At 50.9% G+C, this 25,290-nt stretch overlaps 1 protein-coding gene across 6 annotated transcripts in view; it reads right to left on the reverse strand.

Annotated features, from left to right (window-relative positions):
- Nucleotides 1-4,150: 4,150 nt before the first annotated feature.
- Nucleotides 4,151-25,290, reverse strand: part of SAMD4A (sterile alpha motif domain containing 4A) — a 65,239-nt gene continuing 44,099 nt past the window's right edge. For 3 of the 6 annotated variants that reach the window (XR_006177809.1, XR_006177808.1, XR_006177811.1), the window contains 10 exons: nt 17,051-17,314; nt 12,814-12,923; nt 12,132-12,218; nt 10,538-10,832; nt 9,841-9,926; nt 9,073-9,191; nt 7,759-7,960; nt 7,288-7,414; nt 5,358-6,266; nt 4,151-4,369 (listed from right to left, as the gene is read on the reverse strand). Coding sequence is in view for 2 of the 6 variants with exons in the window: in XM_042865408.1 (XP_042721342.1) it covers nt 4,341-4,369; nt 6,183-6,266; nt 7,288-7,414; nt 7,759-7,960; nt 9,073-9,191; nt 9,841-9,926; nt 10,538-10,832; nt 12,132-12,218; nt 12,814-12,923; nt 17,051-17,314 (1,403 nt within the window). In the remaining 4 variants the exon portion in view is untranslated. The remainder of the gene's footprint in view (nt 4,370-5,357; nt 6,267-7,287; nt 7,415-7,758; nt 7,961-9,072; nt 9,192-9,840; nt 9,927-10,537; nt 10,833-12,131; nt 12,219-12,813; nt 12,924-17,050; nt 17,315-25,290) is intronic. The other 3 variants (XM_042865408.1, XR_006177812.1, XM_042865428.1) reach the window with 3 other exon arrangements.

A 25,290-nucleotide genomic window follows, 5' to 3' on the forward strand; every position in this document is an offset into this window, starting at 1 on the left:
GCACCACCTCCAGGCTCCTGAAGGACGTGTAGTCATGGGGAGCAGTCAGCATGGATTCACCAGGGGGATTCATGGCGTCGTTCAGCTTAGAAAAGACCTCCAAGATCCCCAAGCCCAACCTTAACCCCCACCTTGTCCACTGCCCGTGTCCCTCAGTGCCACATCTCCACCACCAGGGATGGTGTGCTGCCATCCTCAGGGACTTCACTGGGTTGTTGGGATGGCCAAAAGGAACGTCATGCTGCTCAGCAGGGCCACAGCAATGGAAATACTGGGGCCAATGGCCTGGCAAGCAGAAGGAGCTGGGAGTTCTGGGGTTGCTGGGCCTTGAGAAGTTGAAGCCCAGGAGGAGCTCAGTGCTGTGTGTAAATATCCAACGATGGGGATAAAAAGCTCAGAGCTACGAGAGGCAATGGCCACAAGCTGAAGTCAAGGAAATTCCATTTCAATGCCAGGAATTGCTTTATTTTTTTTTTCACTGTAAGGGCTGTCTAACCCTGCAAAAGGTCGTGCATTGAACTGTCCCAAACCCAAGCAGATAAGGGATGCCCTGAGCACCCACCATGGCTTGGGTGGGACCATCTGCTCTGAGCTGCGCCTCTTCAGCCTAGTGCTAAAACAAGAGCTGTGGTTTCTTCCCTTCCTTGGTGCTGCCCAGAGCGCAGCTGTTGGCATCTTGCAGAAGCCAAGAAAGCTGAGAAAATACGGAAGAAAACAGGAGTTGTGGCCCTGGTATCCACACTACCCATGTCCATGTGGGACAGATGCAGAGGGAAGGCTGATTTGTATCTACCCATACAGTGGGACCGACGGAAGGAAAGCACAACCATCCTGGGGAGCTGAGCGCTCTTCCCTCCCATCCCTCAGCCCGCCATCGCCTTGGTGCTTCCCTTTTGGCTCTCAGCCATCCTGCCTTGAAGAGAGCAAAATGAAGAGGCGGCACACCGCGGTGTTACAAAACCTTGTATTAATCATCTCCCTTCACTTTCAATATAACGTCGATATGAAATATAGCCATGACTCCTAGTTACATGGGAGCAAATGAGTAATAAATACATTGGAGCAAGTTGAAATCACGAGGGTGTTTCACTGGTAACAACATTTGAAAACTGTACACTTGCAAAGACCAGCATCTCCAAACATTAGTATTTCTGTATATCGGGAAGCTTTTACATGTAACAAACATGCTATTTCCATATATGACAAAATTTAAAAAATAGGCATTGCTTGGCAACATGAACTAGGCAAAAATATTTCTTTGTGCACTAATTTTGTACAGAAAAAACAGGACTAAAGGCATGCATGTACAATAAAGGGCTGCCCGGGAACGGCATGCAACAGAAGAGAGGTCAAAGCTCTTGGAAGTCAGCTTACAATAGGCATAAATACAGAGGGTTATATATTAATAAGGGAGGAAGTATTCTGTTTAACATTATTAACATTCCTGGTTGGGTTTGGTTGGTTGTTTTTTTTTTTTTTTCCTCTTTTTTTGGTTTTTTTTTCTTCTTTTTTTTCTTATTTATTTTCTTCCTATTCCTCCCAGAGGAATACACATTCACCTTTAAGTAAAGATAAAGGAATACAAAAAATAAAACTCACTTTTGCAAACTCTCGATGACTCGTATAAAATCAACTTTTAGTGTTCTCGGAGCTGCGTGTGCAAAATGCGACGTCTGCAGGACCAACTTTCCATCAGGCACATCCAAAAAAAAACCCACCCACCGAGGAAGGTGACACCACAAATTCCTCAACGCCGAGTGCTGACCGGAGCCTGCGATGCGGGATCACAGCGCGCTGGGCTCACCGGGATGAAGCCCCTCCCCAACGCCGGGCTTCACGATGAGCTGAGAAGCCTTGGGTTGCCCCTCTCCTGGCTCGGCTAAGGGCTCATCCCCAGCGGGACGGCGACACCTCAAAAGAAATGGGGTTATCCTCAGCGTCGCGGCCCCATAGGGCTGCCCCAGCGGGGCTGTGGGTTCAGGCTGTGGGGCAGCAGCACCAGGAGCTGCCGGGGCCGCGGGCGTAGGGAACAGTTGCACGTGGTGGGGGGGGATGAGAGGGAAATGGGTGGATACAAAAAAGAAAGGCACTGCCGCGTTATTACTAAATATCTGACTTCACAGCCTTATTCATGCAACTCTTTTTGTTGGTTTTTTTTTTTTAATTCTTTTTTCTTTTTTTTTTTTTTTTTTTCTTTTTTTTTTTTTGCCTGTGTTGTGTCTTATAAACACCAGGATTCGATCCGTTTCTTTGAACAGAGCTCTGCTGTTACCTGCACTCAGCGCAGGGCTCCGACAGAGCCAGGAGGGACTTCCAAAATGGAAACCGAAGCCGCTTTTCCTTACTTATAAAAACAAGCAACAGCAAACACAACGGAAGAGCCATTAACCCATACACTGCCAATGGGAAACAAGCTTTGAGAAAAAGAAAACAACAAACAAATAAACCAACACAAAGAACCCGAATGATTCGGCGGTTGTTAATAACAGACATCATCATGGTTACCAGCCATAGCACGTTCACATGTAATATATCCAAAATAATCTCTCTTAACAATCAGATAACCTCTGTTTCTATATTCAGCAAAGGAATAAATAGGATTTCAGGCTTTCCTCGTGCCGCCCTGCCCTGCTTGTCCCATAGCACTCCCACTTTGCTTCTCCCTTCTCCGCTCCCCCACGTAAACATCGCCTCAACACCTTCCGGTCAACAGCAAACCAAGGAACAGCAAATGTAAAACATTGCATTTGGCACTTCTTTTTATATATATATCTATATATATACACACACACACACATATATATATAGATATATAGATGCATATGAAACTACTTAAAAATGCTGCATCGCCAATGGATTTGCGCATCTGCCGAGAGCTGCACAACCAGCCCTGCTCAGCCCCTGGAAGAGCAGCACTGCTGGTCACACCTCAACTGGAGCTGCCCATTGGTGCTGTGGGTTGAGCCAATGTTGGGAACCCTACAGCCTCATATATGAGCAGGGACTGAATCCCATTGCTCATATGCCCTTCTATTAGTAGGGACCGACTGCAGTGCTTACAGCAAAACCCACCCAGGGGGCACCACGACCATTCACCTCCTGCTCTGAGCATCTTTAGGTGTTACTCATTTCCTCCACTAAGTCCATTAGGGGTGAGCATCATTCATGTCCCCTTCCTGATGCTTTTTATGCCCCATAACAGGGCTGAGTTTTGGTGCCCGCTCTCATTTGGTTGGTTCTGCTCTTCCAGAACGTCCTCTCTCATCTTGGGGCCAGGATTACCCCATTGCAGGGCTGGGGAAACCCCATTTTAATGGGCTTTTAGTTGGAAATTCTTTACTTAGAGGATGGTGAGGCCCTGGCACTGCCCAGAGCTGTGGGTGCCCCATCCCTGGAGGTGCTCAGGCCATGGTTGGGCCCTGGGCAGCCTGAGCTGGGGGGCACCCAGCCCACAGCAGGGGTGGAACCAGAAGGTCTTTACAACCCCTTCCAACCCAACCATTCAGCGATGCCACGATGAATGTGGTGATGATGCAGTGATGGTTTGGGCAGGCTGGGCAGATGTGCAAACCCAGGATGCAGCACCTTTCTTCTACCACACACACAAGACAGAGACACGGACACCCATCACTCACTGCATCGCCCCTCACCGACATCCCCAGCCCTTCACAACCCAACAGCAGGACGGGCGCCCCGCAACACCGCACCGACGGACGGATCTCTGTGCCGGGTGCTCTTTGCAAAACAGAAAGGCAGGTTTGTTTCTGCTTTTTCTTTTTCTTTTTTTTTATCTTTTTTTTTTTTGATTTTGGTTTTTACAATTCAGCCGCCGGTTCCATCCATCCCAAGGAGCCTTTTTTTTTTGCATAGGCTACAGCCCAGCCCCCATGGGATGAGGACAAGGACGGGCCAGCTGGCAGCGCCCGCGGGGTCCCCTATGGCAAATCCTCCCTTCAGGGCTTTGGTCACACACAGGTGACATTCACCACCCATGGCGAAACCACAAAGTCAGCACTTTTCTGCCTCACCCCCCACCCACCCCAGGCATTTTTTTGCTGTTTGTTTTTCTCAGCGTTGTTTCTTTCTTTGCCCCCCCCCCCCCCCCCCCCTTTCCGTTTTTTAGCACGGATGTAAGAAAGGACAACACAAATTCCAAGTCTAATGGTATGTTCACAAGGACAATCTACACGTTCACCAAATTAAAACAGGAGAAAAGAGAGGAAGAGAGAGAAAGACAGAAAGGATGCAAGCTGTCACTGAGGCTCCCGTGCCTGGACCTCTCCGCTGGACCTGCAGCAGTTCTTCTCCCATCAGCACCGCCGCCATCAGGCTGTCCTCCTCTAGATGGTGGAGGTCCGGTCGACACCGTCTGCAAGTGGGAAGGCAGAGTTAGGGGCGGCCCTGGGGTCACACTGCTCTGCTCCTGACTGCCCCTGGTCATCCCCTGAAGTGGGATGGAAGCGGGGCAATCCCCCATTCATCCTCCCGTAGGGTGGCAATCGGGTCTTTGGGGGCTGATATAACCGCTCTCCTCCCACAGTCTCTTTGCAACCCACATTGTTACCATGGCCTGAGTGGGGTTTTGCTCCTGCCACGGCCCCCTGTCCCCTTCTCCAGGAGCAGATGGGGGTTCCTGACAGTTTGGTGGCAATGTGGCCATGAGTTTGGGACTCCCCATTCCAGCACGTGGGGATGGAGCCGGCCCTGGGGTACTGCCTTGCTCCTCTCCAGACCGTCCAACCCAGCAGTACCGATTGATAAAAGCCCCACAGCCTTTTCAATCCAGCACAGCAGGGATGTGACCAGCCCACAGCCCTGCAGCCAAGGATGTGCCACCCAACCCAAAGCTGCACAGCAGGACCCAGTGCAAGCATCCCTCCACCTCCACCAGCGCACAAGGAGGCTGCCACAGCGCACAAAGTGCAACCCAACCCTATTTCCACCCCCCCCAGCACAAGATGCCCCCCTGCATGAACCACAGCACACCCCCAACCCTCCTCCAAACCCCATCCCAATCCCTGGGGTGCAGAGCGGGGCTACCCTCTCTCCCCACGCTCTGCACAAGGCAGAATGAGCTGCATTGCACTCAGGGGATACGCAGGGGCAGCACACAGCAGGGTTTGTGCCCACCCCAACAGAGCACTGCCTGTTCTGCTCAGCCAGGCGGGATTTAAGACTTGAAAACAAACAGGTTTGTTACTCTTAGATATTTTTTTCCCCCAAAGGTTTATTATTATTATTCAATATTATTTTTTCTGCAGAGCTATTTATAGCACAGCCGGGTTGGAGAGGCTTGGGGGGGGTGGGGAGGGGGGGAATACGACCTGGAAAAAACAAATAACTTGGAGGAGCAGTACCCTGCACAGGAACAACACAGCTAAGCCTCGCCTGGGCGCGCGCCGCAGGAACGCGTCGGTGACAGCAGTGTCCTTGTGCCCACGGCCAGCACCCTGCTGCCACGTCCAGTCCTCGCTCCCACGTCCCTGTCCCTGGGCAGTGCCATCGCTGCAGGGAGCCTTGTCCTCCCCGTGGGTTCCCATCCTCCACCATCCGACAGTCTGTGGTTTTTGGGGCCGTGTATTCAGGAGGCTCTGGGCGACGCGGGCTGCTCGGCTCGTCCCATCCTGGCGTCCCCACGCCATCCGGGTCCGCTGCGTCACGGCGTGTCCGGTGCCTCCCTGGGCTCCCCTCTTGCACTGCTTGCAGCCTGGACCTCCTCCTCCCTCCCTGCTCCTTGTCCCCACCCAGGCTGCCAGCATCACCGCGACCCCAAAGGGATGGCTGCAGCCCTGGGGGTCCCCGTGTCCCCCAGCAAAGCAGGGCTTGGGCTGGCAGAGGGGTAGAGCACTCTGAAGCCTGTGCACCATTTGAGAGCTTGGGTGGCTTTGTCATTAATTAACAGCAGACTAGTGAGCTAACACTAATGATGATTAGCAAGCTAACTAGTGGCTAAAAGCACAGGCTTTGCCAGCGCCGGGCGCAATCCCTGCATTTAGTTTTACCCCTCTGTCCCGACAGAGCTGGCTGAGACCTCTCCGTGGGAGCAGCAACCATCCCACCCTGTCTCATCTCTCACAGCCAAAGCTGGTCCCAGCCCTTGGGGGGCGTGGGGCAGCCCCTGGGGGGCTTGGCTGAGGCCGCCTGGACGTGCTGGAAGAGCCCAAGGAGGAGGGAGTGCTCACCGCTGAGCGCGTGCTCCGTCATGCTCAGGCACAGGGACTCCAGCCTGTTGTTGATGTCAGGTTCAGTCACCGGCACCTGGAACTCTGCAAGAGACAGGGACAGAAGAGCTGGGTCAGGGGACACGCTGGGGACCTGACCTACACCCCTTTGGCTTCCCTTTGCTTGGGTTTCTCCCACTCCAACCAACACCCACCCACATCCCAGCGCACTATCACTGCACTTAACACTCCTTTTTCCAGTGCAATAACCTCAGTAAAGAGAAGTTTCCAAAAATCACCACGTTTCTCCTACACTTCCTATCAATGTATTTCCCATCCTGTAAATCCTACATTCTGTTTCCTATCCTACAAATCCTGTATTTCCGATCCGATAAATCAGGGAGAGCTGGAGTGGCAACACAAGATGGATGGGCCAGAAGGCTGTAGGTGCTGCTGCTGTCCCTTGGCTTTTCCACCGCCCTGTCCCCAAATACCCTGGCTGTAAGTGATCTGCACCCCCAGCCCGGCGGCATTTCAGCCCGCAGGTCACACACAGTGCCAGCTTTAAATAGAGCACACGTGGGAGGCCACGCTTGGTCCCAGTTTGTCAGGGGTGTAATGCCCCATATGAATTGCCATAGTAAGAAAAGCCATGCTCAAAGGCTGCCCAGAGGAATGGGGACGAGCATCCCCACGGGAAGGATGGGAACTTCACAGGAACCACTGAATCAGAGGATGTTCCTACAGGAGCTCCTCGAGCTCCTAGGGAACATTATCCAGGTGTTCAGGAGGGAAGCAGAGATGGGAGCGTTCACCTTCATAGGCATTAACAAAAGAATTTCCTTTGAGGCATCCAGTCACTTCTTCCACACCAAGGCCACATGCAAGTGACAAAGTGACCACAGAGCGACAGTGTGAAGTGAACTGCCCCAGAGGGAAGTTATGCAGGGCACCGGCACGGCTGCAGTGTCATTTGTAGGGCCAAGCAGTATCTCTGCTTCAACCCATCCCAAAGGCATCCTGGTGGCACGATGTCCTGAATAAGAGTAAGACTGGCTATTGGCTGGCACGGCCACTTCCACACCATGGGATGAGGAGAAGCAAAAGGGAAATGCTTGCTTCCTACCTGGCTGCTGGAACATCAGCATGGTCTGCGGGGAGGTGTGCACCGGCAGCGAGCGCGTCCTCTGCACTGAGCTGTGGCTCCTGCTGGGCATGCTGTTGCTGCCCCCAGGGTTGGCAAACCAGAGGTTCTGTAGGATGCAAAGAACTGAGTGAGGAGGGAACTGGTGGGAGACGATGGCGTTGGATGGGAGATGATGGGAGATGAGGAATGGGGGGAGATGGAAACTGGTGGGAGATGGGAAATAGTGGAAGAAGGGAAACGGTGTGCATTGGGACAGTGATGCTCTCATCCACACCCATCTGAGCCTCTCCACCCTCCTGCCAGGTATTTATTAATACACACCCCCGGGTGTGATATACATCTATGGATCAATACCAAAGTACCCCGTGGGCTCAATTCTCCCCCTCTGTGCACCCAGCTGCCCTCCCTCCTCCAGAGATCGCTCCCCACAAAGCCACGAGCAAGACCAACCTGTCTGCCTTGCTTGAGGATGGCAGGGCTGGTGGCAGGGCTGCGCTGTGGGGTGCCCAGCAGCCCACTGGGACCCAGCAGCCCCAGGCGGGCAGTGGGGAGGTTGCGGGAGGGGATCTGGAACTGGCGGGGGTTTCGTCTGCCCAGCCCTGCCCCGGTGGATCCAGCTGTAGGTAAGGAGTTGGACTGCCCAAAGCCTCGGCTGCAGAGAGAGAAATGCTGGGGTGAGACTGGAGGGGCTCTCCAGGTGGGTTTGTGACGGTTGCAATGGGGCTCTGTGCCCTCCCACCCGCCGACCATGGGTCCATGCTGTCTGTTTTCTTGGGGTTTGGTTTAAACTCATCTTGCAGCTGGGGCACAAAAGAAGTCTCTCCCATTTGGATTCCTTAATGTCTGATAGAGGCTCAGCTCATGCTGTTGGAACCTTCTCTTCCACGAGGTTTGTTTTTATGAACAAAGCCCTCTCTGACACTGCCCCAGTTTGGTAAGATTTGGTCATAATGGCTTTCTGAGACACTTGGGACAGACTGAGTGAAAGGCAGCCAGGTGGTGGGACCTGCTCTAACATCACAACCCCAGGTCTGCAGCAGAATGGCCCAGACCCAAGATCAGGCGGTCACAAGTGGAATTAATGGGGGCAGACATTGAGGCCATGGCCCTGGCCGTGGTAGGGTTGGAACCAGGTGTCCTTTAAGGCTCCTTCCAAGCCACTCTATAACCCTGACAGGCCTCTGTGAAATGCAAAGTGCAAGGCAGTGCCACGTCCCCTCTGCCCACCACCCCCTCTTGCTCTGGCAGCAAGCAGTGCTGATTGCAATCACATGTATTTAGTGGAATGAAGCAAAAGGCTGACATTATTGTTCAAACTGGTCTAAAAATAGCCTTGTTCTTGAAACAACCCAACTGCATTCTAGGATCACCCAAACCCCAGCATCACCGTGGATGAGTAAACAATGTGTTCATAGCACCGTGCTCCCTAACAGCGGGCTTCCAACCTATCTGCCAGCTTTCTGATGGCTTTTTGGTGGAACTCCAGCCCTGATCTAATGAGCAGAAGGCAGGAGGGAAGTAGGCAGGGTGAGAAGTGGCACAGGGATGCCCTCTGCTTGCTCAGCTCCTCGCTGGCTGAGCTTCCCATCTGTGAAATGGGTGCAATCGCGCTGCCCTCCTGCTTCTGGATGGATTTAATCTGCTAGATGCCTGGGATCAGGGCCAGGCTGTGGGATAGCATCAGGCAGCAGCATGAGCACCCCCATTCAAAATGGAGCTGCAGGACTGTTTGCCACCCCTCCATCCTCCCCAGTGCCCACATACCTCCGCTGCTGCCGATAGCCTGACAGCTCCAGGAGGGATTTCCGAGGGAAAGACCTAAAGAGTTTTTGCACCTGCTGTTTCCATGACAACAGCCGTTTCTTCTGTATCTCTGTAAACGCCTGTCCACCCCAAAAAAAAAAAAAAAGAGAGAAAAATAATAAACACATGAGTATTTTTCTGGATGGAATGAGTAGGGCTGTGTATGTGCATGCACAGAAAGCAGCAGGCAGTGGCATGATCCCATAGCTGTGGTCACAGCCCTGAGCTGCCAGTTCAAGAAGCATCTGGACTCTACTCTCAGACATATGGTCTGATTTTTGGGTGGTCCTGTGTGGAGCCAGGAATTGGACTCAAAGATCCTTATGATTCCCTTCCAATTTGGGATATTCTATGATTCTATGATATAAAAAAAAACAACACCCAGAGATTTCCCTATCCCTGCCAGGACACAGCTGTACCTCTTGCACCATTTCCAGGGGTCCCCGGGGGTACCAGCTCAGTGGGAACACTCCTTGGATGCTCACAAATCAGCTTGTCTTTTATTTAAGCTGCATGCACAGCTTGGAGCTTAGTAGGGCCAGGCTGGCACGAGGCACTTCCCAGCTCCACATCCATGCCACCATGTAAGCACTGGGGGAGCAGTGTTTCTGTGCACCCTACTGGCCCCATAATTACTATTAATACTCCCCAAAAATATTTGTGTTAGAAACCAGAGCGTTTACATAAACAAATACTTTGGAAACAACAACAAGATTTGTCACAACTCACCTCATGTATTAGACATTTGTCTATAAGCTGTAAATAGGAGCTTATATTCTCTTCATCTGGTCGGGAAACTAAAAGTTGTGTGCACACTGCAAGAAAGAGAAGGGAAAATCAGAGGGAATGTAGTGCTGAGCTGGGATCAGGGCCTTGGATCCCCCCTTCCCTTGTATCAATGAGAAAAAAAGCACGTCCCTAATTCCTGTCCTATATTTAGGGTCAGATTTTGTTCTCAGTTACACTGGTGTCCATTCAGATGAGTCCCCAGAATTAGACCCAAGCAAGCCAGGAGCACAGGACTTGCCCCCTTCCCATCTCCCCATTACAACATGTGAAAGGCAGCAGACGACAGCAGGTTTTTAACAGAGCTGCTGTTTCCCAATGCACCCCAGAAAGTTTCCTTCTACTCTTGGTCTTCTGTGCACGCCTGCTGGATGCAGCCAGCATGAACACCTCAGATACCATGGAGGGGAAGCAGGATGTGTCTAAAATACCTGCTGCAGCAGCCCTGTGTATGGCACACGATGCTGCTCTCCACCTCGCCCTTCTACCATCCACCCCCTGGCACATTAATCCCAATGCAAACCCTACACCCCGCATGGAACAGCGCCTGCATGTTTGAATGTCCTGCATCTAACCCGCAGTTTAAAAAGGGGCTTAGACCCAGCTGGCCTGTGTGGGACACTCACAAAACCTCGCTCACCTTTCCCCATCACCCTTGTGAACTGTCCAGGCAGGTCACCTTCAGGCAAAGGGCCTCCCCCCGACTCGCCCTCACAGCCCGGCAGGTGATGCTGCTGCATGCCCCCCGCTGCAGAGTCCTTGCCATCGGAGCCCTGGCTGTCTGAGCCCAGCAGGGAGGGGGGATGATGTGAGTCCGTGTCCCGGCTGTGCTCCTCCGGGCTGGAGATTTGGGAAGAGTAGGCTTTGATGGGGGTGAGGATCATTTGGTGTAGTTCCTGCAGCGGGACACGCAGGTTGCCACCTTCCAGGATGTCCTGTGGGTTCAAGGCAAGGGAGGATTTGTGGTGAAGAAAGGGCACTGCTTACAAACCAGACCAGCACCATTGAGTTGGTTTGAGTTGGAAGAGACCTTAAAGCCCATCCAGTCCCACTCCGTGCCATGGGCAGAGGCACCTCCCATCAGATCAGGATGCCCGAAACCCCATCCGTGGCCTTGGGTGCCTCCAGGGACGGGAGATGGGACACGCACAGCTCTGTGCAGCCTGCAGTTGAACTGAAATCCCTGCAGCAAAAAAAAGTCAGCCTGGAGATACAGGGATGCACGATGTCAGGCTGTTGGGCAATACTTTCTGGGGAAATCTGCTGCTCTGCTAACCGGCAGAGAGGGTGGAGCAGCCTCTTTCCAAGAAAGCAGCAATCTTCAGCAGCAAGACAATGCCCCAAAAAATCCATCACACACACATGCTCTTGCTTAACCTCAGGATAAGAAAAAAAAAAAAAACAAAAAAAGAAAACTATTTGGATAGGAAGCCTGGAAAACCAGAGATGTCTCTTCCCAAGTGCAGCAGCACTGAGTTCCAGCACAGTGTGGTACAGGGAGATCCCCCAGCCCACACCCAGCGTGTGAGTGCCATCCAGAGGGAGCTGGACAGGCTCGAGAAGTGGGCCCACATGAACCTCATGGGGTTCAATGAGGCCAAAGTGCTCATTTGGGTTGGGGCAATCCCAGGCATGTGTACAGACCAGGAATAGAATTGACTGAGAGCTGCTCTGCTGAGGACTGGAGGGTCCTGGTGGACAAAAAGCTGGACGTGAAGTCCTTCCCAACCCAAGCTATTCTCTGCTATGAGTCTGTGATTCTAAGCAAAGCAGCCCCTGGCACTTCCCTCCTTGTATCTTGCAGCATACATAGCTGGCTGGGCTGGCCTTGTGGTCAATGCCATATCCCAAAACCTATGTGGAGAGGAGGGAGTAGAGCTGGAAAACACATCGCAGAGGTGAGCTCAATCCAGTGGGCTGCCTCTTGGATTTAATAGTGATTATTAATGTATGGCAGTAAATATGACTTAATTAGCTCCTGCAATACTCCAAGTACAATCCTGTATTATAAATAAATAGCGAAGCAGTGAGCTAAGGAAAACACCAATAAATAGCAACACACCACAGAGGTATTTAAAGGCCCCTAGTGGGAGGCTGTGCTGGTTGCTGTTGGAGGATGGTGCAATTAAATATAATACAATATCCCAATAACAAATAGCAAAAGGTCAGGCGAGCTGCTCCCACCGGGTCTGTGGGGGAAAACAGGAAACATAAAAGCTGTTGTCATTACTTACCCTTTCTAATGATTTGAGCAGGTTTTGTCTTTCTTTTAGCTTTTGGATGCTGATGACTATTTTGTGTCTTGCGCCTTTGGTAACGTTCTGCAAAAACAGCACACAGCCTGGCATTACCATTTCCATGGGATGGCCTGAGCAACCCAAAGCCCTTCCCTCTGAAATGGAACGGGCTGCTATAAATTAATCCAATTTCTGATCTGCATAGAAAACCAGTCAGGAAGTTGCTGGAGATGTAGATTTCTAGCTAACCCATCCCTACCCTGCTATATCTCAGAGAGTGAAAGCAAAGGTGTTGCCTGGATTTTTTTACACCAAGGCTAACACAGATATAAGCTGAGACAGGGGACGTTCTTAAAGGTTTACTCAGAAATCAGCCACCAAAATCCCACTGACTTTCGGGAGCTACGGCCTGAAGCCTGTGCCCCCAAAACGCCCAAATCCCAACATGACCAAACCCCAAGCACAGCTCCCAGCGACTTCGAAGAAGATGGGAATTCCAGTAAGAAATCAGGGATGTGGCCTTCTCAAAGTACACTGAGTTTTTTCACTCTCCCAACGCTCCATGCTCCTTTGGCTGTTTGCTCTCCAACCAGCCACGAGGGCACAAGACGCATCCAGGTGTCCCGTTGCCAGTGGGATGCGCTGGGGCTGACAGCCTTGTGCCCTTCTGCAGACCTACTTGTGCCTCGAGCTGGCATTCAGTGAGGGCCATCATCTCCTCGTACGTCATCTGTGAGAAGAGCGCGGCGTACTTGTGCAGCCGGAGACTCTTCAGCCAGGCTGGAACATCTGCAGCACAAGGGCAATGGGACAAGAGCTCCCCGTTAGTTACGATGCTGCTTAACGACACATGTTATCAACAGCTGGGTCAACTGAGGAGGCAACAGAGGGGTTTTTTAAGGGCTGCTTTCCCCATGTGCCATCCCACTGATGCTGCAGGTGCCCAACTGAGCTTCACGGGGCCCTAAGGAGGCTGAGATGCTATGGGTGCAATGGAAGGGGGACTCAGAGTTAGCTCCCTGGCTCTTGAAACCACTCTGATCCAATCACTCTTGTCTACACTACACCCGAGATAAAACCATTAGGATGGGTTCCAGCATCTGCTCCACTCATCACAAAGCATCCCACCAAGCTCAGTGGGTCCAGACCCACTACTATACACTCAGTCCCTACACAGGGCCCCTTCACAAAATGACCTCAAGTCTTTCCCTAAAGCTGAGTTGGTTGCCCTGATGCCCATCTGCAGCCATGCGATTTGGTGATGCTACATGGGGGCCTGGTGTTGTGCCATGGCATGGGCATGCTCCTCATGCTTTGTTGGAAACATGGAAGCTGCAGAAGGGAATGGTGGGATTGAGCTTAGCACCAGCAAATGGCTGTGCTGCAACTTACAGACACTGATATACAGCGTGAGGGAAGATGAGGTGTGCTGAAAATTTAAACAGCTGCTTAAAGAGAAACAAACAGATCGTCATTATTTTACATTGGAGAAGGGAGAAATGATGTGCTGTCAAAGATGGTCTCCAAAACCCACTTTTGTAGCTTCAGCCCCACTCAGAGCTTCCCCTGGGTTCTGCAGGTGATGGTTTCAGCCCATGCTGCTGCTTCTGCTCTATGTCCTACAGGCTTCAAATGCTCTGGCAGATTGGGACCTGACTCATTTAGCACCTGAACAGCACCATGTAGCCTGCCAAGCCCACTGCACTCCATTGGCACCCTCAGCAATCCCATCAGTCCCATTAGTCCTTGTCCCCTGCCTCATCCATGAGATATCTTCCAGCACCATCTCAGCCTGCACTGGGTAGTACAGGAATAAAAAACAGCATTTCAGCCCCAAACAGCATTGAAGCCCACACTTATGTAAGGCAGAACATATGGTGGGCCCTGACTGCCTGTGCAGGAAGGCACTGACCGTGAACGAGGGTGGGAGGGGAAGGAGCTCCCTGGGCTCTGCCTGCTCAATGTGCCCATCAAGGAGTACCCACTTCCCCATGCACAGACCCCTTTGCTGCTTGCTAAAGGAGGGTCACCTGTGTCTCATCCCTGTAAAGACCCCAGTGCCACACTCAGCTCACCTCAACAGGTCCCCAGTGAGTTTTCATCTGCAAACAGGCAAAGCTCCCACCCTCCTGGTAAGACCTCCTGCTCCATCCCTGCAATGCCCAAGGCCAGGCTGGATGGGGCTTTGGGCACCCTGGGCTGGTGGGAAGTGTCCCTGCCCATGGCAGCAGCTGGGACTGGATGTTCCCTTCCAACCCAAACCATCCTGCCCACTGACAGGCTCTGTCCACTGACACAGCTCAGGACTTGTGTTCCAATTAAATCCCTGAAGGAGATGAACCTCACACCCAACAAGGGGGCAAAGCAGTTACCAAGTGCAGACAAGTTCAAGTTTGCCATTTTCCAAGGGTCCCAACACGTGACAATTCTAAACCCCACTACCAAAAGCCTCACCCCAATTTTCTGCTTTGAGAAATGAAAAGCCATTAACAGCAAGCCCTCTGCTTCCAGCACAGTGCCTGGCAGGTTTGAATCTCAGCTTCATTTATGGGAAACACAACATTCTAGTGATGGCACATTAGAGATCTGCCTGTTTCTCTATTCCCTGGGGACATTTGCATTTGGCACAGGACAAAGTCAATGGGAAAGTCCAACTGGACACCAGCAGAAGAGAGATTCAACTTCACACACATGGAACCCTGCAGAAAATAAGGATGTGCAAAAGGCTACATAAGGTGATTTCATGGCCCTTGGAAAGCCCAACTCCCCAGCGACCCCATGGAGCAGTGAGCTTGCCTTCCACACACAGAGCTACTCCTTAATCATCAATTATTTGGACACAATTGCTAAGTCATGGCACGATTGCCCAAAACGCCGTGTCTAACGTGAGCAGCAGGATGAGGACTTCTGTGCTTCCTTCAGCACGAAGATAGATGGAAAATAGAGAAATACATAACATCAGGGGAGATGAACCACGGGTGGGGGTCCCTGGTGGGCCCCAATGCATCCAGTGGTTGCCCTGGAGGGTGGAAGAGAGAGCAAGTTTGGGGAAGGCACTTCAGAAGATGTGGCTGCAGCTCAGAACGGATCTGGCAAAGCCAGAACCCGACCTGGATGAAATAAGACACAATTCAATAAAAATGCATGAAGTTGTGCACGGATGTAGGAATAGCAAACAGCACAGAATGAGAGCAGGGAACGGGCAGTACTTTTTGCAGAGGAGATCTGGGGATACAATGGATCGCACGCAGCCATGCTGTCGTGTTATTTGAGCACAGCGAGCTGCACAGCACCAGAACCCTGTCCACGTGGCAACCAAGTCCTCTCTGCTCAGCTCTGATACAAAGCCCAGTTCTGGGCAACATATCTTCAGAAGGATATGGGCTTTATGGAAGAAAACCAGAGGAGAGAAGGAAGCACGATCCCAAGTTTAGAAAACTGGGAATAAAACAGGTCAGTGCAGCCTGAAGGAAATACAGTTGAGGGGACGGCATGACAGACTTTGGGCATGAGACCAGAGGCTGCAGACATCTGGTTTGCATGTCCCTGAGAGCGGGACAGAAGCAGATTGTCTGACTCAGCAGTGGGGGAACAGAGCAGGGATGTGCATGAAGCATCCTGCAGAGAGGGGCGAGGAGGGGAAGCGGTGACAAAGAGACTGGGCTGGGTTAGGAAGGTCCCGACGGGCAAAAGCACCTCTGGTTGTTATGTTTGGTTCTCTGAAGGAAATTGAGCAGCCTTGGCCATATGGGTGAGGTGTGGGGGATTCAATGCACTTCTCTGGGAAAATTACCACCCAGGTCACAATCATGCAGAGTGAAGCCCAGCCAAGTCTCTTCCCCAGCCTCACCAGCAGAGACCCAGATAAACGTCATGTGGGGAAAACCCACTCTGTGCCACCTGCCCTGATGTGGTTCTCCCTGCCTGAGCTCCCTAATTAGAAGCTTGTTAGTGAGCAGAGCCCCCTAGAAACCCCTTCTGTCACATCCACAGCCCGTGGCCACTGTCCCAAGGCATCATCTCAAGGCAAAGCCCACCCAGGGATGGGGCTCAGCACACAGCATCACAGGGCAAACCAGGAGTGTTTCCACACATTTCTTCCATGCAAATCACAGAAAGTCACACCGTGCCCGTTCAAATATTGCTCCACATTACAGAGGACTCCTCCATACCCAGATCTGTCTGCCATTAGAACAAAATCACCCCTTGTGACTACTGAAAAATATGTTTCCTTGTTCTAGTGCACCATCAGTCTTCATGCGATAGAGCTGCTTTGCATTTATGAGAAGCAACCGTCCCTGCTGGCACTGTGTTACACTGCATGCCTGACAGCAGTTGTTTAAATAAGTCTCTGCTAGCTGTGAGTTCATTTCCAGTCATTTTCTCTGCTCACAAGAACACGCAGGCTGTGAGTTTGCCCATTCTGCACAGTTACAGCGATTCATTCCCCTACAGCCTGACGTTTGCCTTCCATCTTTGCAGCAAAGAGGTTTCATTTCTGCCTTACTTACTAAAAGTCTCTGTGAAAAGCAGGCAAAATGGGAAAAACAACTGAGATACGTGGGATGAAGTCAGTGCAAACAAGCATCCTGGGCCCCAGATGCTCGGTGGGGTTCTGGTCACATCAACCATCGCAATGATAAATGACCCATGACTTGTTAAACTTATTTTTTCACTGTAATTGGAAAATTGAAAGAGGAAGAGAGCACCACTGGCAGCTAAAACCACAGGCTATGGAGAAAATGCAGCTTTTTGGAGCCTAAGCCATCACCCTAATATGGTGAGACCAAAACGATGACGCAGCGATGACGCCAACAAGGGTGCGACCAAAGCCCAAGTTCCCCAAAAATGGCCCCAAAAAGGTCCTGGGAGCAGGCAGGGGCAAAAAGGGGGGAGGCATCTCAGTTGTCACTCACCTTTCATACCACTCCCTTCCTCCTGGAATGTGTTACGAGCGGAAGGCTGATCTTCTAAATGTTCACTCCCACCACTTCCCGAAGAGGCTACACTGCTTTGTGGAGACAGGGGGGCATGATCGGAAGGGATGCACTGGGGTCCTCTAGCTCGTAAGTCCTCATGAGACATCCATCCATGTCCTAGAGGCTGGTTTGGCACATTCATGGGTGGGGTAAGGGACACAGAGCGTTTCAAAGGGCTGTGGTGTGTCTGGCCTGAGAGAACTGAAAAAAAATAAAATCAAACAGGTTATTCCCCCCTCGCGGCCCAGGATGCAGCAGAGTCCCCCGAAAAAAAAAATATGTATATTTATATATATTTATATATAAAAAAATCAAATGGGTGGTGACTCGGCACGGTGCCGGGGGCTTCATGGTGCCCAGGATGCTGGAATCCTGCTCTTTTTTTTGCTCTTTGCCTCCCAGTACCTGCAACAAGATGGGGTTACATGAGCTCCATGGGGATGCTTTGGTGAGGGTGAGCCACGGGTTTCTCTCCAGCCAAAAAAAGGAGCCTCTGCCTGTCTGATAAGGAGGATGCTGCTGGTATTTCAGGCAGAATGGGAAATTTCAAGCAGCTACGCTGAGCTCATTAAACATCCTGCTACCATCACACACTGCCCCAGAACCAACCCTTGCTGAGAAAGGCATGGAAGCTTTTCAGAAGGGGAAGCTTTTCCCTCTGGGCTAGCACTCAGCTCATGCCCTGAAGCAAGAGCATTTGCACATCTGCCTAAGGTAACCGTGGAGAAACTTATTACCCAAATAGATCTCTCAGCCTCTTGAAGTCCTACCAAGCTCCTGCAGTCAGCTGAGCTATCGTCAGTAATGAGAGCATCCCCGCTCCCCAGCCCAGCAGGCATGCTTTCATCTGCATGCTGCCTTCCCCAAAAAAGCAAAATGCAAAGCAGCAGAAAAAGCACAGCCTGGACATGGAGGTGAGTCTGAGTCCCCCACTGCAGAATTCTCCTTGGAAAGCTTTGGATTTGCTTTTCCCCCCACTTTTATGCATGTTTGTATTTCCTGCCTGACATTTTAACACCATCAAGCTCAATTTCTTTCTAATAAATGATTTTAATGATGCTGGGAAAAGAGCAATGGCTAACCCCTGCATTTGAAATTATTTCAGAGTTCTCTGAACCCAGGATCATCGGGGAACCCCACACAGGTGCAGGTCTAGTGGGACAATCTGCTTTAGCTCTGCATCCAGAGCTACAGCATCATAGTGTCCTTTGAGTTGGAAGGGATCACTAAAAGCCCTCTGATCCAACTCCTCTGCAATAACCAAGGACACTCACAGCTCCATCAGGTGCTCAGAGCCCCATCCAACCTGACCTGAGCTATCTGCAGGGATGGGGCACCAGCACCTCTCTGGGCAATCTGTGCAGTGCCTCAATGCCCTTCCAGTCCACGATTCCCCTGTGGGGTAATCAGGGCACATCTCTAGCATTCCTGTCTCTGACAGTGCCTTCCCTGCTGGCACGTACTGCAAGCATCACACAGAAAGAGTGGCTCGTGGTGAGGAATGTGCTCTCTTCCCATTGAACAACTACAGAAATGCCTCGCAGAAGCCTCTTGACAGAAAAGGACGTCAGTGCAGAGCTGGAATTGTTTTCAAAGCAGTGTTTCCTAAATGGGAAAACATCCTGACGGTAAAACAGAAATATTTCAGGTTTTCTTGGATGAGATATTTAAGTGCTGTGGCTCAGCCAGGAAAGCCAAACTGTGCCAAGCCCTGCAACATCCAGGGGGCTGAGGTCACCCCAGACAACTGTAGCATAAATTCCTTTAAGGACATATTCATGCAGAGATGTACAGGAATGGGGTATGGGCAGCACAGGAGCTTGCAGGGCATGAGCTGACTGTAGGATCATCATAGGATAGCTTGTAGGGAGCCCAGGGCTGCTGCTTGCAAGCTGTCCTCTCCCCAAGTAAGAGGATGCTCTGGGCTTAAATCCAGCACGGATTTCCTCCTGAGCAACCATCCCCTTGCAAACTGCTGCTCTTCCATCTTCATTTTACATCCCCTAATTAGAAGCCAGCGTCAGCTGGTGGAGAAATAATGGACTCTGCAGGCTGGTCAGGAACAATTAGAAACCACCCAGTGCAACACATAAAAATCAGTTCCACTTCTTCTCCCGAGATAGCACAAAGCCAGCATCCAGCAGGCTGCTGTATGAGCCCATTCACACAGCTCCTAAGAAATGCTGTAGGGAAACTCCTCCAAAAAGGATGCTGCACATTACAATCTTACTTTGTAATTGTGGTAGGAGGCCCTGGAGCTGGCAGGCAATGCTTGACCCAGGAGCATGACACAGCGTGGGTGCCCATTTGTTGGCACACTGATGAATGCTGCTGCTTGGGCTTCTGCTCTCTTGCTTCTTGAAATAACAGATGCAGCCGATGATCCTGAAAGCATCACCTCCTTCCCTGCTTTTGGAGCACTTTTTGGGTGGTCTGAGGTGAAGCTGGCGATGCCAATGGCTGAGCTGGGATAATCTGCTCCTTTGGTCTTCTGCTAAAATAAATGAGCTGCACGTGCTCAATCCTGGGCAGCCTCAGCCCATTGCTGCAATACAGCTCCTAAATCACCCCCAAACCACTGACAGCCACAACCTGGCCGTCACTGCTAAATATAACACCTCTGAGATCAGCCTGAGACGTTTGGCATCCTAGGGAAAAACATAATAAATAACCCAGAGCCAGCATTGAGAAATGTGTGCTGTGCTGCCGGAGCACTCTTGGGTTTCAGACCAAGCTTGGCGTCGTGTTTCCAAGGGACAAAAATAAAAGGGTAGAGAAGGAGCGGGTCTGCATCTGGGCTATGGGATGCTGCAGGAGGGACAGGGCAGTGAGGAGAAAACTCGGGTCACCCCTATGCTTCCTGGGTTTAGCATCACTCACCTCAAAATCTGGCTTTGGGGTGACACACCGAGCTGCTGGGGTGCCCTTTAAACCAACCTCACATCTCTTTCACCACTGCACAGGGAAAGCACTGCATTGCAAAGTGAGCCTTGAGCCAAGGAATCAGGAAGAAGCACAGACAGCAGAAAAGCCTGTCGTGCAAACTCCAGAAAGAAAACCACCAAAAACAAAACCCCACGACTTTTGAAAATGCTGTTTCCTGTTCAAGAAGAGCACTGGACACAGCAACAATAACCCATTTGTCAGTGTCACAGCTCTTGTGGGGCCCCATCCAGGCTGAATTGGGAATGGAGCAGGCAATGGGCACTGGGGCACAGAGGGTCTGCCCTGAGCCAGGTGAATGCAATGCCCTCTCTCCTGGCCAATGAATGCAGTTTCTTTTATACATTCATACACAAATCAACCCCGGGGAATTCTGATCCATTAATAATAATGCTTCTGTGCTAAGCTGAGCCTCAGCCATTAGCTCAGAATTAATTAATTTTTGCTAGGAGCTCCTGGATCACTTTGGCAAACCCAGGGTGCTATCTGGTGTGGTCAAATGCAGCCATGCAAGCTGGAAAACATGTTTCAAGCCTGGACGTAGGCAAAACCCTGTGGGATGCCTCCAGCAGCCACTGCATTGGCCACTGGTAAGACCTCCAGCCTGAGAAACATCTGCATTAGCTTCTACAACATAATATTCTACAACCCAGGGAGGTGGTGGAGTCTCCTTCTCTGGAGATGTTCAAGACCTGCCTGGATGCCTACTTGTGTGACCTGGTGTAGGAACCTGCTTTGGCAGGGGGGTTGGACTCGATGATCTCTGGAGGTCCCTTCCAACCCCTACAATTCTGTGATTCTGTGATATTCTTTGAATGGAGAACCCCCTCCATCCTCCATTTCCAGAGACCAAGCTGGAAGATATAGGTTGGCAATGTGCCTTTACAGAGCAATGTGCAACCTGTAGGATAAGCAAAGGACTCTGAGCAGGACAAGTGGAAGAGATGGATGCCAGGTTAACAGGCAATAGGGCAAGAGCAATGACCCCAGGCTGCACCAGGGTAGCCTAAAGTTGGGTATTAGGAAGAATTTCTTCACTGAAAGAGCAGCACTAGAGTGGCACAGCTGCCCAGGAGTGGTGGGGTCACCAACCCTGGGGGAGTTCCAGAGCCGTGGAGATGTGGCACTGAGGGACATAGGAAGTGGGCATGGTGGGGTGGGCAGGGCTTGGGGATCTGGGAGGTTTTTTCCAGCCTTAATAATTCTATGGTTCTGAAAGGGATGTTTTCACTCTGAAAAAGCACCAGCTATACTGTACTGAAATCTCTTTCATGCTCACTGACTTGTCCCAACTGGGATTTTCTTCTCACTCTTCCTTTCTTTACCCACTTTTGCTCATTGAAATCTTGCAGTTTGGCCATGCAGGCACCTCTGCAAATCCTCTGCATCTCAGCCCAACCCACCTCCCCCAACCCCAGCCAGCTGGGATGCTCAGCAGGATGCAGGCACACACCGTCCCACCAGCCTCCATCAGCACCACACACGAGCTCTTATCACGTCGACTTTTTGCCACTATCATCCCAAACCAACTCATCTCAGCTTTCTGCCTCCTCTGCAAACTGAGAGCTCGTGTGTGCTACAGATCCACCCCGAGCATCCTGAAACATCTGCATTCCCTCAGACATTTCCTTGCATTTGACTTACAGCAGGGATCTCCGTGCTAACACCAGGCTGCATTACTCAGCAAACGGCGGGGACCGCAATTAAAAGAAAACACTGAGCACAGAATTGCATAATGAATAGGAACAGCAAGTTTGAGGAGGGAAAAAAAAAAAAGAAAAAGAAAAAAAAATAAGGCACGGCTTCAAGGCTGCCAAAAACAAGCCATTGATTACAGCACATTTGATCCATTTGCATTCAGAGAGCCTTGCTTGGGAGCTGAGATGGAAACAGAGTCTTAATATAGCTGGAGAGAAAATATCCTCCTTGCACTCTCCTTGCTGCACTTTGATAGGAAGCAGCTACAGAGCAGATGGTGCCTATATATAATCACTAGACCTATTATCCCAGCCTCTTTTAGTAATTTGAAGGATGTGATAACCACAAGGAGGACGGCAAATATTCCCCCTCCTCCCCTCCTTTCCCCCCGGCTAAGAAAAATATCCAAAAAAATAAAAGAGCAGGAAGCTGTAATTACGGCAACGATTAAAAGGATTTCCAAATGAAGTAAATAACTGTTTTGCACGCTGCTCCTTTAAACCAGAAGTCAGAAGTTAATTAAATAGCTGCACGCTGCAGATCTGGGATAACGCAGCCAGTCCCAGCACAGTGCTGCAGCTGGGATTGACATGAGAGAAACCCAAACCACGCGTGTGCACTGCTGTCCTCCTGCTGGAAGCAGAGCTGATCTTTCTTGAGTTATCTATTTGCCAGATCTGAGGGGGAGAGCAGAGCTCAGTGCATGAGCAACTACAGCTCACTGCTGTCTGTGCTGGTTACAGTGGGCACCAGGTGAAATACGCCCAGCTCTAGGAGGCTCCATCCAGCAGGAAACCCTGATGGCAGCCGAGGGGGCTGGAAGAATTACTGGGGATGTCTGATTTCACCCACAGCTCACAGAGCATCAATCAGCTGTGCTGGCATTCTCTGAATCACAGAATCACAGAATGGCCCAGGTTGGAAGGGACCTCAAGGATCATGAAGCTCCAACCCCCTGCCACAGGCAGGGCCACCAACCTCCACATTTCATACCAGACCAGGCTGCCCAGGGCCCCATCCAACCTGGACTTGAACACCTCCAGGGATCCACAACCTCTCTGGGCAGCCTGTTCCAGCACCTCAAGTGGAGATAGGAATCCCAAGGACCACAGGATAAGGCACAAAACCACTGCTGCTGCTTCTCAGTGTCCCCGAGGCACTCCAGCAGCTGTAAGGAAAGCAGAGGCAGCAAAGGAGCTGCATCCTCCTGCCTGCAGCTATCCAAGCCCCAGTGCCAATGCAGGAGGCTGGGAGCACCACCACCACATGCTGCTGGAAGAGCACTGAGGAACATGGTTAGAGGACATGGTGGGGAGGGGTTGACAGTTGGACTAGATGATCTTAGTGGTCTTTTCCAACCTTAATGTTTTTAATGTTTCCATGATTCTATGTTTCTAAGAGGGCTTCCCAAATTTGATGGCATCTTTGGAACCCATGAGCCAGGAAGGCAAGGAGCCATTCCATCAGGTAGCTGAAGGATACAGGCATAGGTCATGCCCCCAAAGCTGAAGACACAACAACACAGCAAGGATGGTTCAACCCCACCTCCTGAGATGGTGGGATCTCTTGTCTTCCACCACACCCCAGTGCCTCCTTGCTAAGTGATGCTCTGCAGGTTAATGGGCCACATTTCTCAGGAGAAGGGCCAGGAAATCTGTACCTGATGTTCAGTGCTGATGCAGAAGATGCTGTCTCCCCCTCTCAGTCCCATCTGTGTGTATTCTGCATGGATTTGGACAAATAACTCTACTCACACAGCTCTGCTCACACCTTCTCTCTGTACGCCTCCTCCTGTTTTTAAGCTACAGAACGAGTGAGATACTGTAGTGAAGTGACTGGCAAACAGCAACTCCTACAAATGTTCTTCCATCGTTACAAGCAACACTAGAGGGCATGAGCAAGACAACAGTTGCCCTGCTCTCCCATGGCTGAAAGGCTCAGCATGATAAAGGCCAACACACTTTGCAGAACCAATCACTAAAAGAGAGAAGAAAGCAAAAACCATTTGAGCCCAACTAAGGTTTTATAACCCCACATGTTCCCATCCCTAAGCAATGAGGATGATAGGTGTGTTGAAGGATCCCATCCCAGTATGGCAATGTCCAAAAGGCGCTGGCTCAAAACACAACTCCCTCCACACAACAGCAAACCTACACCTGCAAGTGTTACAGTTGCAAGCTGCCCATCAACCTAACCCAAACCGAGGTTAAAACATGCAGTTTCTGTCTGCTACCAGGATACTGAGTCTATTGGTGGGTTCCTCTACTGTGGCAATGACCTGCTGCACAACGCTGCAGGATAAACAAGATACTCATACTCAGTCCATGACAAGTGCTTTCTTGGTGTTGTTTTTTCCACCTTAGTTTCCTGATGAGATTGGGGAAAACCTCACCACCTTGTTTTCTCATCACTAGGAAGCTCAGAACTGCGGTAAACGGAGTCAAGTAGTGGTAGGACAACATGTGATGGCCTTAAGTTGTGCCAGGGCAGGTTCAGGATGGATATCAGGAAAAATGTTTTCTCTGAAAAGAGCAGTGATGCACTGGCAGGTGGCAGAGTCCCCATCCCTGGAGGTGTTCAAAAGCTCTGGAGATGTGGCACTGAGGGACATGGTTAGTGGGCATGGTGGGGGTGCTCTGATGCTGGGCTTATTATCACTTACGGTGGGGTGCTGTGGGGCTGGGCTTGGGAATCTTAGTGGTCTTTTCCATCCTGAATGATTCTATAAATGCATGAAAATCCAGCAAGAGTTGGCAATGTAAGTGGAGAGAAAGGAATGTGGGCAAAAGCAAGCACTGCTGACCTGCATCAAAGGCTGATTTACTCCTTCTCTTCAGGTTTAGGACAAGAGAAGATAATTTTCTTTTGTGGAACGAGGAAGTTACACAGCAGTGTATTTCTCCTGCATCTATCATCCTGCTCACTCTCCTCCTCCTGGAGACAAACATGGGTTTTCTGGCAGGGAATTCTGTGGGAATGGCAGACTGCACCATGCACATTTGTTCAGCAGCAGAAGTGTGACTGTCAATGCTGCTCCAAGCTTTGCTTACATGCAGGGGATTCCAGGCAGAGCAGTGACACTGGAATACCAGGTTTTGTGACATCTCTTCTGCCTGGTGACATCCTCAGCACCCAGGATCTCTGCCCTGTGGGATATTCCATAATGAGGTCTCTGATCTGTGATGCACACATTTCACCTGATTTAATTCAAGTACCTGGGGGAAATTCTCTGTGAATGAGCCTTTCTGTAGGGCTGGCTTGTCTGGGGACCTACCCTCCACAGGGAACCTTGTGTGCCCTGGCTTTACACCAGGGATGGGAATACAGTGAAATCTCACCATAAATCAACAAAAGAAGTAACACAGCTATCCCCAGGTGATGCACTGGGAGTAGAGGAGGGGAAAACACGGGGTTAAGCTGTGCTGGGCTTGCACTTGACAAAAGAAACCCAGCTGGAAGCCAGATCATGCTCAGATGGAACCTATTACATATGGCAGAGAAAGAGGTCAGGAGAAATGCTCCTCTACAGCTTGTAT

Source organism: Lagopus leucura, unplaced genomic scaffold, assembly GCF_019238085.1.
Source record: "Lagopus leucura isolate 7727_CA_CO unplaced genomic scaffold, USGS_WTPT01 Super-Scaffold_1, whole genome shotgun sequence".
In the NCBI taxonomy this organism is placed as follows: Eukaryota; Metazoa; Chordata; class Aves; order Galliformes; family Phasianidae; genus Lagopus; species Lagopus leucura.